The sequence below is a fragment of the Furipterus horrens genome, unplaced genomic scaffold, assembly GCF_987537825.1.
Source record: "Furipterus horrens unplaced genomic scaffold, mFurHor1.1.pri manual_scaffold_1, whole genome shotgun sequence".
Taxonomy (NCBI): Eukaryota; Metazoa; Chordata; class Mammalia; order Chiroptera; family Furipteridae; genus Furipterus; species Furipterus horrens.
The window spans coordinates 60,791,121-60,805,060 of record NW_028327171.1 but is presented as its reverse complement, the minus strand read 5'-3'; the positions used below and the strand labels follow the sequence as shown (position 1 = coordinate 60,805,060).

At 36.5% G+C, this 13,940-nt stretch overlaps 1 protein-coding gene across 1 annotated transcript in view; it reads left to right on the top strand.

Annotated features, from left to right (window-relative positions):
- LOC150021195 (ceruloplasmin-like) overlaps positions 1 to 11,683 on the top strand; it is a 40,173-nt gene extending 28,490 nt beyond the window's left edge. The window contains exons 17-19 of the mRNA XM_090285221.1: positions 1,347 to 1,486; positions 9,731 to 9,893; positions 11,553 to 11,683. Of these exons, the coding sequence (XP_090141347.1) occupies positions 1,347 to 1,486; positions 9,731 to 9,889 (299 nt within the window). The 3' untranslated portion in view covers positions 9,890 to 9,893; positions 11,553 to 11,683. The remainder of the gene's footprint in view (positions 1 to 1,346; positions 1,487 to 9,730; positions 9,894 to 11,552) is intronic.
- Positions 11,684 to 13,940: the final 2,257 nt, after the last annotated feature.

The window sequence follows — 13,940 nt, the reverse complement described above, 5'->3', positions numbered from 1 at the left end:
CCCTGTCTTGTTCCTGTTCATAAGGGAAATACTTTTAGTTTTGCCATTGAGCATATGTTGGCTGAGAGTTTATCATATATAGCCTTTATTCTGTTGAGGTATAATCCCTCTATTTTCACTCTGAGGATAGCTTTTATCATAACTGTGTACTAGGTTTTATCAAAGGCTTTTTCTGCATCTGTTGATATGATCATGTGGTATTTATTCTCCATTTTGTTTATGAGATGCATTGCAGTTATTGATTTACAAATATTTTACCAACCTCACATCCTCAGAATAAATCCCACTAAATCATGGTGTATGATCTTTTTAATGTATTACTTGATTGAGTTTATTAATATTTTATTGAGGATATTAGCATCTATGTTCATCGTGGATATTGGCTGATATATATAGTGATATATATATTTTTAAATTTTTATTAGGGCTTATCTTGTTTTGCTAGGATGTGGTCTATCTTAGCACTTGAAAGAATGTATCTTCTGCTGCTTTGGGTTGAAATGTTCTGTAAATATCAAATAAATCCACCCAGTCCAGTGTGTCATTTAAGTTCACTATTACCTGATTGATTTTTTTGTCTGGAAGATGTATCCATTGATGTCAAAGAGATGTTCAAATCACCAGCTGTGACTCCATTGCTGTTGATTTCTCCCTTAATGTCCACCAAGATTTTTTTTATATATATATTTAGGTGCTCCTGTGTTGGGTGCATATATGTTTACAAGTTATATGCTCTTGTTGCATCAATCCCTTTAGTATTATGTAGCAACCTTCTTTATCTTTTGTTATGGCCTTTTTTTCTGAAATATATTTTATCTTATATAAGTATTGCTACCCTAGCTCTTTTTGTTTATTTCCACTTGCATGGAATATTTTTTTCTATCCCTTCCCTTTCAGTCTGTGTATACCTTTGTTCTGAGGTGGGTCTCTTGTAGACAGTATATACATGAGTCAAGTTTGCTTATCCATTCAGCTGCTTATGTCTTTTGATTGGGTCATTTAATCTTGTCACATTTAAAATTATTATTTATAAGTTTTTATTTATTGCCATTTTAATCTTTATGCCTCTCTATTTTTTTCTTTCTTCCTAAAGAAGGCTCTCTAACTGTTCTTATTTATTTACTTATTTTTAAAAAGCAGGGAGGGAAGGGACAAAGAGAGGGAGAGAAACATTGATGTAAGAGAGAAACATCGATCAGTTGCCTCTTGTATGCACCCTGACCAAGGACCAAACCTGCAACCATTGCATAAGCCTAGACCAGGAATTGAATTGATGGCCTAAGGTAAAAAAAAAAAAACATTATTTAAAATCCTTTTTGAACATAATAAACTATGTCTACCCACAGCAATTAACGGAAGAGTGTTTGGAAATAACCAAGGTCTGACATTTCACGTTGGTGATGAAGTGAATTTTTATCTGATTGGCATGGGGAGTATATCTGACCTGCACACGGTTCACTTTCATGGCCACAGCTTTGAATTCATGGTAAGAGCCCTAGGAAGTACCATTTAATTACATGGCAAGATAACAAGACTGGAAAGGAAGTGACCAAACCAGAACTAAGGTTCAATACATTGGATGCAAGTAAATAATTATACATTTAGCTCTTTATATCTCATGGACATTTGATAAATGCTTGTTACTACATGAAGTGCATTTCTCACTATAATTTTACTCAATAAGTTAATTGCTAATCAACTTTAGTGTTCCCCTTCCTACTCTTTAAAAATTTTTTTCAAACTCTCAGTAACATAAAAGAAAAACACTTTGAGCACTCATATACATTTTGCCACATTTGTTTTTTCTCTCTCTATATTTTTTCTGAATGCAATTGAGAGGAAATTACAAACATCATGACTCTTCACCCTTCTAAAGCACGTGCATCCTAAGAATAAGGCCAATCTCTGCCCCAACCATATAACATTATTACACCCCAAAGTTAACATTAATTCAATAATATAGTCTGACATACAATCCATAAAAATATCCTCAGGTGTCTCCAAAGTGTTCCTTATAACCGTTTTCTTTAATCCAAGATCTAATCATTTATACATAGCATTTGTTGGTCACTGTCATATATTTCCTAAGGCCAAAAGAGGTCTTCTGCCTTTTTTGTCTTGATTTTTCATGGCATTTCATTGTTAATGGATCCAGTTGTTATGAAGAATGTTCCATAGTCTGCACTGGTGTGATAGTTTCCTCATGATAGAATCCATGTCAGACATCTTTGGAAAGACACCGCATAGGTGATATTGTACACTTCTCATACGTCACATCAAAAGGCTCTGATATCAACAAGCCCTAGAATTGGTGAGGCTAAGTTTGATAAATTTATTAAAGTAACATGTACCATTCTCTCCATTTTAAAAGTATCATCTTTCTATTGTAATTAATAAGTAATCTGTGAAGTGATTGTTTAAAAACATATTTTATTCTCTAACAATTTTTCACCTTGTACTTTAAAAAAGTTTCCATTGTTGATCCATGCCCAAATCAAAATTTATAGTGGGGGTTACAAATAGTGACTCTCTAATTCTATAATTCCTTCAATATTTTTTATAAAATAAAAATGTGGTACTAGGTGTCAACTGGCTTTATGGTATCATTTTTAATTATTATTACCATCTGTTTCTATTTTATGTATTTTTAGTCTCTTTATATCTTCTGTCTGAATTGCTTCCCCTCACCCCATTTTTTATAATTCTTTATAATTGTTTTTTTTAAGTATATTTTCTTGATTACGTTGTTATAGTAGTCTCAATTTTTTTCCCCCTTTGCTTCCATCTGCCCAGTACCCTCCTTCCCTCCAGCAATCCCACCCACCTTAGTTCATGTTCATGGGTCATGCATATAAGTTCTTTGGCTTCACCCTTTCCTATATTATTTTTAACTTGCCCTGTCTGTTTTGTACCAACCAATTATGCTTCTTAGTTCCTACACCATTTCCCCATTTCTCCCCCTTCCCCCTCCCAGCTGACAACCCTCCAAATGATTCCCATATCTATGATGCTTAGTTGGATTTTGTTTTTATTTTTTAGAATCAGTTGTTGATAGTTGTGAGTTTGTTTTCATTGATGTTCATAGTTTTGATTTTCTTTTTCTTAAGTAAGTCCCTTACATTTCATATAATAATGGTTTGGTGATGATGAACTCCTTCAGCTTTACCTTGTCTGAGAAGTACTTTATCTGCCCTTCCATTCTAAATGATAGTTTTGCTGGATAGAGTAATCTTGGTTTTATGTCCTTGCTTTTCATCACTTTGAATACTTCTTGCCAGTCCCTCTTGTCTGCAAAGTTTCTTTTGAGAAATCAGCTCATAGTCTTATAGGCACACCTTTGTAGGTAACTCTTTACTTTTCTCTTGCTGCTTTTAAGATTCTCTCTTTATTTTGAAACTTTGGCATTTTAATGATGATGTGTCTTGGTGTGGTCCTCTTTGGGTCTAGCTTGATTGGAACTCTCTGTACTTCCTGAACTTGTATGTCTATTTTCTTTGTAAAATTAGGGAAGTTTTCCTTCATTATTTTTTCACATAAATTTTCAAGTTCTTGCTCTTCCTCTTCTCCTTCTGGCACCCCTACTATTCAAATGTTGGCACATTTAAAGTTGTCCCAGAGGACTCTCAGCCCCTCCTCATTTTTTTTTTTTTTCAATTCTTATTTCTTCATTCTGTACTGGTTGCCTGTTTTTTCTTCTTTACATTCCAAATCATTTATTTGAACCCCAGTTCCCTTCCCTTCACCATTGGTTTTGTGTGGATTTTCCTTGATTTTATTTAGCACAGCTTTCACTTCTTCCCTTATGCGTTTGCATACTCAAGCATATATATTAAGCCTGTGAGCATCTTTATCACTAGCGTTTTGAACTCTGCATCTGTTAAGTTGACTATATCCTAATCTTTTAGGTTGGCTATCTCCTCATCATTTAGTTCTCTCACTGTAACCTTGATCTGTTCCCTCTTTTGGGCCATACTTCTCTGTCTCCTCATCTTGAAAGGCTCCTATGTTTGTTTACCTGTGTCTTAGGTAGAGCTGTTGCACTTGTTAAGTTGTAACCAGCAGAGCCTTAGGTATTCATCAGTATGGGGGGGGCTCATTTCACCACGTTTTGGCATTGTGTGTGTGGGAGGGGTCTGAGAGGGAACAATGCCACTTGCTCAGCACTTGCCCCTTTTCCAGGCACTTCTCCCACTTCCTTATGTGACTGGCATCTCTCTAGCTATTTCCCTGGTTGTTGTTCCCAGAGTGGGTGGGTCTGCAGACATTCTAGAACCATGGGGACCCTTTAAACAAGCGGACTCTGTTGAGAGACCAGCAGTTTCTTCCTCTGCCTCTACCCCCACTGATTTGTATAGTCAGAAACAATGAGGCTTTATTTTCCCTGATGCTGGAACCATAAGCTGTGTGGTCTGATCTGGCCTATTTGGGTGCTAGGAGCGCTCCCCAGGTGTCCCTCTGACTTTTTAAAACATGTGACTGAGCTTTCCACTGGCCTGTTGCTACCGCCATTGCCACCACCATGCCACGTCCTCTCTGCTCCAGTTCTGCCCCTCCTGCCTGTCTGGATGAGTATTTCTTCTTTATATCTTTGTTTGTTGGACTTCCGTGCAGCTCGATTTTCTGGAACTTCTGGTTGTCTCTAGTTTTGAGGTAGTTGTATCTAATTGTTTTTAATTGAGCACTTTTAATGGGCCATTTCTCTCATTTATAACAAGTATTTTCAATTTTATTCTTTCTTGTTTTCATTTCCAATTTTTTTATTTTGTTAATTGATTTTAAGTATATTTTATTAATTATGCTTTTACAGTTGCCACAATTTCTTTTCCCTTTCTTCCCCTCTGCTCAGTACCCCTTTCCCCTCCAGTAATCCCACCCACCTTAGTTCATGTCCATGGATTGTGCATGTAAGTTCTTTGGTTTCACTCTTTCCTATATTATTCTGAACTTCCCCTCGTCTATTTTGTACCTACCAATTATGCTTCTTAATCCCTGCACCATTTCACCATTTCCATATTTCTCCCCCTTCCTCCTCCCAGCTTATAACCCTCCAAATGATCCCCATACCTATAATTCTATTCCTGTTCTGGTTGTTTGCTTAGTTTCTTTTTGTTTTTATTTTATTAGGTTCTGTTGTTGGTAGTTTTGAGCTTATTTTTCTTAAATAAGTCCTTCTAACATTTCATATAATCATGGCTTACTTTGTCTGAGAAGCACTTTATCTGCCCTTCCATTCTAAATGATAGCTCTGTTGGATAGAGTAATCTTGGTTATAGGTCCTTTATTTTCATCATTTTGAATACTTCTTGCCAGTCCCTTCATGACCGCAAAGTTTCTTTTGAGAAGTCAGCTGATAGTTTTATGGGAACTTCTTTGTTGGTAATTCTCTTCTTGTCTCTTGATGCTTTTAAGACTCACTCTTTATCTTGAACCTTTGGCATTTAAATTATGATGTGTCTTGGGGTGGTCCTTTTTGGGTCTAGCTTATTTGGGACTCTCTGTGCTTCCTAGACTTGTATATCTATTTTCTTCACCAAATTAGGTATGTTTTCCTTCATTATTTTTTTACATCAGTTTTCAATTTCTTGTTATTCCTCTTCTCCTTTTGGTACCCCTGTGATTCAGATATTGGTATGTTTAAAGTTGTCCCAGAGGTTCCTAAAACTCTTCTCTTTTTTTCACTTCTTCTTCATTCTTGATTATTTGTTGATTATTTGTTTTTTCTTTATATTTCTTAGTTTTGTTTATTTACCTAAGGAGCATTTTCTTTACTTCTCATCCTAATCCCTTATATAAACACTAACGTAAAATTGAAGATCAGTTATATTTTATGCATTTGACAACCCCAACATTTAATATAACTACTTGGCATAATGTAGTCCATCTTTTTCACACTGACAGAAGTTTTACATAAAGCTTTCCTGAATTCTAGATGTACTATGCCCCATAGCTTCTTTAATGCTCAGGGCCTAGTGTAGAAATTAATTAAATGAGTGTGCATGACTTAATTTACACAGTTTTGTAGTGTATTGCTTCCTTTCCTATCCTTTAGTAAACATAGTTATTCTAGTTAAATTATTTTTGTTTTAAAATGCATTTTTATATAATAAAGTAGATAGAATAATATAATGAACCCCTTTACCCATCACCCATATCCAACAATCATGCCTTTCTGTTACTAGGAAGATCCAAGTTAGGGGGCTTCCCCTCCTCAGTTCTTGTCTCACTCACAAGAAGGAATTCCAGTGAGGGATAAATGAGGTGCAAATGAGGTAGCAAGATTATTTATGAAATACACTTAAGCACAAAGCTGCTAGTGGGCACCCAGCTAGTTTGCATGTCCAATTCATTGGAGTGATATGGGGATTATATGCTTGCAGGCAGCCTCCAGGCTCCCTCCCTCCTTGTCACAAACGTCTGTTCATGATATAGTTTTTCCTGTAAGTCAGCAGGCAACTGCTTGGCTAGCGGTCTGCTGAGCAGCCCAGCACCAAGGAATAGACAAGAGTCACACTCAGTAACTATGCTATTCACTCAGCTTTTATTGAATGCAGGTTCACTCAAACTAGAACATCAACATGCCTTAATATCCTACTCACACTTCAACAGTCTAAAGAAATGTAACACACACACACAGCAATCAATGGGACATAACAAACCCGAGTCCCAGAGTCTCAGTCTGCAAGTCCAGGCACAGTGGACAGAGGAGTTGTCACCATCTTGCAAGGAAGGATCTCTGGAGTGAGGTGGGCAGAAGGGCAGGTGAAGTCCTCAGTCCAGCAGGGCAGAGGCTTTGGCAGTAGATGCCAAGGGAAATCAGCATGGCATGGAGCAGCGCTCTGGTGTGTGAATCTCGGCTGTCTCAGCAGTGGTCTGGAACCTGCCTCAGTTATACCTTAAAAGTGATGTACTCCACCCTTCTGTGTCCTTTTGATAAATGTCTTGGCACCCCTGATGCCAAGTTTGGAATTTGTCCAAGCACCTATGGGTAGTATATGGCTGTTTTGCTTAACACCCCTGCTAGCAAGATTGGAATTTCCCCAGGAACCTATCTATGGGTGGTCCTGCTCTGCAGACATGGCAATTCTGATCACATGGGCGGATATCTTAGCTGTGTCTCCTTGCCAGGTGTGTCTGTTCTGACCATGGAGGTAGATATCTTAAGTGTTTCCCCTTGCTAGATATGTCTTTAAGCAGTTTTCTTCTTGAACCAAAGTGTCATGGCTTACTGACAGCCATTTTAGTTGACATGAGTGACTCCACTTTGTTTTATATACTTTATGCTATGTTGATCAGACCAATGCCATAATATTGGTCCTGCCCTCCACAGGCCTCCCTTCTCCAGACCCTGGGATTAACAAATAGTTTTAAAGGTTTCCTTTCCCAAATAGTGGAAACAATAAAGACTCCTTTCCTCCTGTGCTTATGGTGGTCTTTCTTGTGAACTTTGGAACATCTGGCAATTTTATCTGACCAGCCTCAGGAATGCTGAGTTAATGGGTAAGGCATGTCTTCCTCCCCCTTCTTGCCTTGGTTTGCTATCTGTCCTGCCTAACATTTCTGTACTTTCATCTACACTCCCCAGATAGTTTAAGGAAAAGCCTAGATTTGGGGATTGTCATTAAGTTCATAACTGTTTATGTTAGGCTTTAAAAATTATAACAAAAGAGAAATTTAAAATTTGGTTATAGTTCTCTACAGTATATTGATGTTCATTTCAGATCAGTTCAGTTCAGCAAATGCATCTGATGTTCCTAGAACCATGCCAAGTGTTGTGTCAAGATGAAAGGAAGTAAAGAGCTATATTTCAGGGGACATATCTATATAAAAGATTATATTATCAGGGGTCAAAGTAAGTGGAATTTCAAATAATATTTCTATAATGATAATTATATCTAACCTTTATTTAGTTCTGCATATACACCAGATGCTATTCTTAGTACTTTGCATGGATTTCTTATTGAACCCTCACAACTTCCCTGTGAGATAGAGGAATGAAATAAAGGGTTAACAAGATAAAGAACTTTCCTATAAGTAAAAAGTGGTAGAAGTAGGATATGAATGTCTGGCTGTCATGCCAGAACCCCTCACTCTTAACCTCTTCACTAATCTGCCTTCCTGAAGAATGATCCTATTTATACCACAGAGCCTAGCACCACCAGCTCTCAACTCTAGCCACTCATACTCAATTCCTGGCAGATGATCACGAGTAGTGTTCTCTTGCCCTTGAAGTGGAATTTAATTACTCCAGCATTGATGCCTCTACTGGGCTTTACTTCCTGGATCTCTTAGGGGCAGCAGAGCAGCCCTCTGGGATTATTAACTTGGTCTTGGGACATGCCAGCCATCACCTCCTACTTCCTAAGGCTCATGTGCTAGGGCTCTAGGCATATACATATTGCACATTTACTGGTGGTCTGGACAATTGTCAATGCTTAGTTTGAATTGTCTCATATTGTTCTCTACATCTTCTGACATCTTAGAAATGTATCTTGTCAATGATATTATTGTCACCTTAGATGCAAAATCAATAGGAATGACTTGAGCTCCCACTTTGCATCAAGTGGAAAATAGCTCTGCCTTCCTCCTTGGCCCTTTCCAATATCTGCGGGGAGTCTTGAGAGCTTTTATTCTAGTCACCCCCAACTCTCATTTCCTGCTTCAGTTCATCTCCCTTGCCTCTCACCTCCTGTGGCTGGTATTTTCTCATCTCTCCGTGGAGTTCGAAAATGGAACACACCCTCATTTCTTTTAATTCTCCTAAATAACCACAAGATCAAGGCCATTGTGGGCTTCAGGCTTTTAGTGAAAGTTTGATAGTAAAATTAGGGCTTTTTGTTCAATGTGACATAGGGAAACATAAGGAGAGCACTCATCATTTGACCTCAGACACCCCTGTCTTCAGTGATCCCTTCACCATGCGTCACTGAGAACCTCCAACTCCCCTGCTTTTTTACTCATCCTCAGGACTTCTTTCTTGGCATTCTTTCTCTCCAGACTCTCTTGACATGTCTTCTCTCTCCAAATTATTCCAGATGCTACCTTGAGCTGCATTCTCCAGTACATCCCCATCATCCAAATACCTGCCATTTCATTATGCAGAGCAATTTATCTCCCTCTTAAACTCTTTCTAATCCATCTGGGCCAGGACACTGGGCTTCATCTTTCAAAATCAAAGTAGCCTACAAAGCAGGTGGTCTCCTACCCATTAACTTCTCTGCTGAGAAAAGAAATTAACCATTAAGGGCCTCAGCACTCAGCCCTGATCCCTGCAAGGCAGATGGAGTTGCAGGAGCCAGGTGAGCTCCTTTCCTTCATGCAACCTTGAGTTTTCCTAATTACCCACACTCCGGGGAATGATCTGCACATCACCAACATCTCTGGTTAAAAACATTTCAGTTAAAACCATCAGGATTTGTGAAACCAGGCATTCTCTGAGATCTAGAGCATTCTTCTGTAGGAGATGCTGACAAGGTATCTAACAAAACTGATGCAGAAATGCTTTAGAGTGAGATGTTTTCTCTGTGGCCTATCACTGAAATGTTCTGGGACTTGCTCCTCCTCCAAAAAATCAACTGTACTCAGGAGAGAGGTGCAACACAACCTAATGCTTTCTAATCATCATCTAACAAAGCCTATTAGAATCGGGGAGTCACAGCAAACAATAAAATGTTTTAATGGATAAATGATACCTTTAATAAGCTATTTAATGGTGTTTTGTCTCCTTGTCGAGGATTCTGGACTGTATCACTCTGATGTTTATGATCTTCCTCCTGGAGTCTATCAAACTGTAAAAATGTATCCAATATCTGTTGGAACCTGGTTATTTCATTGCCATGTTAATAGTCACATTAAGGCTGGCATGGAGGCCACTTACACTGTAATCAAATAAAAAGGTAAGCTAAATTAATTAGAAATTACCATAACTAAGTAAACTTAATGTTTACATAAGGATATCTGATCCATTGGCCATATATATGATGTGATACACCGCTCTTTCATTCAAAAATTATTGTTTTGAGATGACCAAGAAACTTGTTTTATTTTTTAAATCAAACTTACATAACTGTTAATGATCTGATGATAGATACTCTGGAGTTAAATGTAATTTCCAGATTCATATAATAAATGCAGAGGGACTTGAACAGACAGTTCATAAAACATGAAATACAAATGACAATTAAATGTATAATGATGTCTAACCTTGCAAATAATCAAATCACTTAAAGATCACATTAAAACAACAGTAAGATACCTTTTTGAGTGAAGAAGCTATCAATTTGGAAAGATTTCTTTTTTCAAATTTTCAATGAATAACAGTGTGCATTTCATATACTTTGGGGAAAGTATAAAATGTTTCCACAGCTCTTGAAAGATATAAAATAATGATTCTAATGTTTTTCACATTCAAGTGACATTTTATTTTCTCTCATTCCCTTCTTCCTTTTCTCCAAAACATTCTACTAGCAACTTCAATGTGAAAATATTATCCTTGTTATTGAGATTTTTGTTTTTTAGCTCCTTAGATTATTCCTGAAGTGATTAGTCTTTGGTCTCTTGACACAGTAATTCTTAATATTTTGACACAGTAATTTTACCTGGCAATTGATCTCAGAAAATTATCAACAATACCAAAAAATATTTATCACCATGTTATTTTGTGCTAATAGAAAACTGAAAACAAACAAATTATCTACTCTAAGTTTTGCTACATTTATCATCTAAAGTGTTATCTAACTTAACAAATCATACCTTAAAATTTTAATGAAAAATGCTTATAATACAATATTGAATGATAAAAACATTTACAAAATAGTATTTAAAATAAAATATTATATGCATAAAAAGAGACTGAACAGAAATTTACTGAAATATTAATGGCAAGTCTCTGTAGATGGTAAAATTATGAGTGAGGTTAATTTTCTTATACTTTTCTGTTCCTTTCAAAGTTACCATAAAGTTTCAACTACTTTTAAAATCAGGAAAGCTATTAAATATATATCATAAGCTATTTTAAATATGCTGTGCAACTTTTAATTTTTTCTGTGGGCACTTTGTGGGACTGAAGACAGAGAGCTGCTGAAGCAGGGGAATGAGGTTCAGTGTGGATGGTTCCTCAGAATCCTCCCTGAATATAAGGACTACATTTCTCACAAAAACAAAAACTTATTAGCTTAAAATATAATTTACCTACAGCATAATATTAATACCAACAATATTATTATAAGTAATAATTATTACTTACTTCTATAATTATTCATATTTGTTCCTAGTAAAAGAGACTTTGGTGTGGTGCCCAAGAAATAAGTCCTCCATTAATAGCATTGTTTCTTTGGGAAACTAGATTTTGCATTTCAAACAGTATAAAGCCAAACCTGGTTTGCGCTACAGGACTTCTGTCCACATGGGAGAGGGACAGCAATGTTGCTATCAATTTAATAAGTAAGCTTTTTGTTACAAAAACAGTGGTAGTTCTTTTAAAGGTTTTTTAAGATTTGTATCAACTTTATATTTTTTCCTTAAAGGTATGTAATTATTTTACTTTAATATTTCAGCTTAGCTCTTCTTGAAACTTCTATTTTCTGCAGCATAAATATCTCCCTGAAGTCAGAACTAAAGCTACTGAAGAAAAACTCCAGGGATGAAGGAGTCTAGGAAGGGACAGCTAAAGACTCTGATGACAATGTACTGGGAAAACTAGCTTGAAATAAACGTTTTCATGGTAAATTTTGTGTATGAACTGCTTCCTCTTTCTGTAAACTCTCACTGGAGTAGAGTCTGTAGAGGTTCCACAGGGCTTTTCACAAATGACAGTGGGGGTGGGTAAGGGGGACAAAGAGAACAGGTGCAAACTGAAGTCTAGCTCAGTTACACAATCCAAAGCTTTACTCGAAACTGTAACTTTTGTAAACATTGAAAAAAATGAAATTCTCACAGCATGAGCAAGCATTTGAATCGATCTTTAAAATGCAGATTCATATATTATATTGTGTCTTAGGCTTAGGCAGGTTATAGAATGTGTAAGTGCCAGTTTTCTAGAACTAAAAATAAAGACTCATGCTCTGACCTTGTATCTAGCAATATTAACAGTTGGGATGTGTTCTGCTATAAGTAACAGAAAACCAAGCCAAGAAGGGATTATCAGTGGTTTTTGTTTCAAATTTTTTAAAGTTAGGAGTAGATGCCTTCTTGGGTTGGTTCAGCAACGTGATGATGTGAGGGCCAGTGTCTTTAATTCTCATGACTACTGCCTCATGGCTGCAAAATAGTTGCTGCAGCTCCAGATATTACATCCAGGTTGAAGGCTGAGAAGAAGAAAAAAAAGAGTAGCACCAAACCACATCTCCTCCTATCAGGAAAACATCAAGTGTTCTGAGGAGCCCTAGCCAACTTCTGTCTATGTCTTGTTGGACAAACAACTTCTGTCTATGTCTTGTTGGACAAACCCCTGAACGTGGCTACTCCTGACTGCAAAGAAGGCTGGAAAAGAACTTTTGTAACCTCTAGAGTAGAAATAACAGGGAGAAGAAGTTGAAAATATTTTGTGGGTTGGCTAACAAACAGCTTTTCTGCCTTAGACAATAAGTAAGAGTATTTCAAATTAGGAGTTGGTTAAATGAAAAGGTTCAACCCAAAATTTGAAACGAAAGTTAGGCTTTTTTTTTTTTTTTTACCTTTTTAATCTCTTAACTTCGTAATACATGAATATCTGGAGTATTAATAAGCAAATCCCTGACATCATAATATTTCATCCCAAAATACATCAATATGTATCTCCAGAACAGGACTTTTAAAAATTAATATACTAATGCTATTATAACATTGAACAAAATTAATACTACTTCACTCTTTGATATTGAAACTAATAATAACCTATTATTAGTTATAATAATATTATTATTAATGGATATAATCAGTCCCACCCCTCTCCAAAGCCCAGAGAAGCATCTAAGTCTAAGAGTGTTAAAGTTGTTGATGATAAAACTAGAATATTCTTTAAGGAACTGAAAGTGCTATTGCCCAAATATCACCAAGAATAATATTTAATTCATCTACTCATTGATTTATTTAAGACACAATACTAGACTTTGGGATTCAGAGATGGACAGGAGTCACAGTGTATTGAAATAAACTCTGATTTAATGGAAGCATCTTACGGTAAGATTATGAGAACTGAACAGGTGTATGATGTGCCCTCATACTATAAGAAAACACTATACCAAGTTGCAAAATACAGGAAAGTGAGACAGACAGCAAAAACTGGGATCGTGTTAGCTCATAAGTTAGAAATGATCCAGAGTGCTTTTCTTAATGAAGGCTCATAAACCTTGCTACCTCCTATTTACTTGCTTTTCACTTTTGAGAAGAATTTGGCCTTGACTTCCATCCAAAGCTAAGGTCTTGTCCCATCCCCAATAGTCTGTCATTCAGCAAGACAAACGCTGACACTAAGACTTCCTAGGAATGAGCCTTCCTAGCACTGTGAGAACACATTATACAACCAAAAGGATGGTCATCAATACATCCCTTAGACTGATTTATGACCAAAAGAGGAACCTTATTTTATGACTAAAATAACTACATAGGATGATCTGAACTTTCTAACTAAAAGCAAGTCATGACAGGTAGTCAGTCATGTCCTCAGTTGGTATCTTCCTTGACAAAAGTCAATCTTTACCATAACTGAGCCTGAATATTGTCTCTTTGCATCTATAATAACATACTTTTGGAATGTCAACATAATTGCCTTTTTCTAGACCTCTCAGGGCACAATCTCCCACCACAGCTGACACCACAAAACCCACTCATCATTATTGTTATCATGTTAATTGTTAACTGTTAACTATCCTATACCCACCAATGTAAAAGAAGTATATGTGTATTTGTTTTACTTTTTATCCAATTCCAGAGATTTCCCTGATTTGCTTTCTCCCACATCCCTA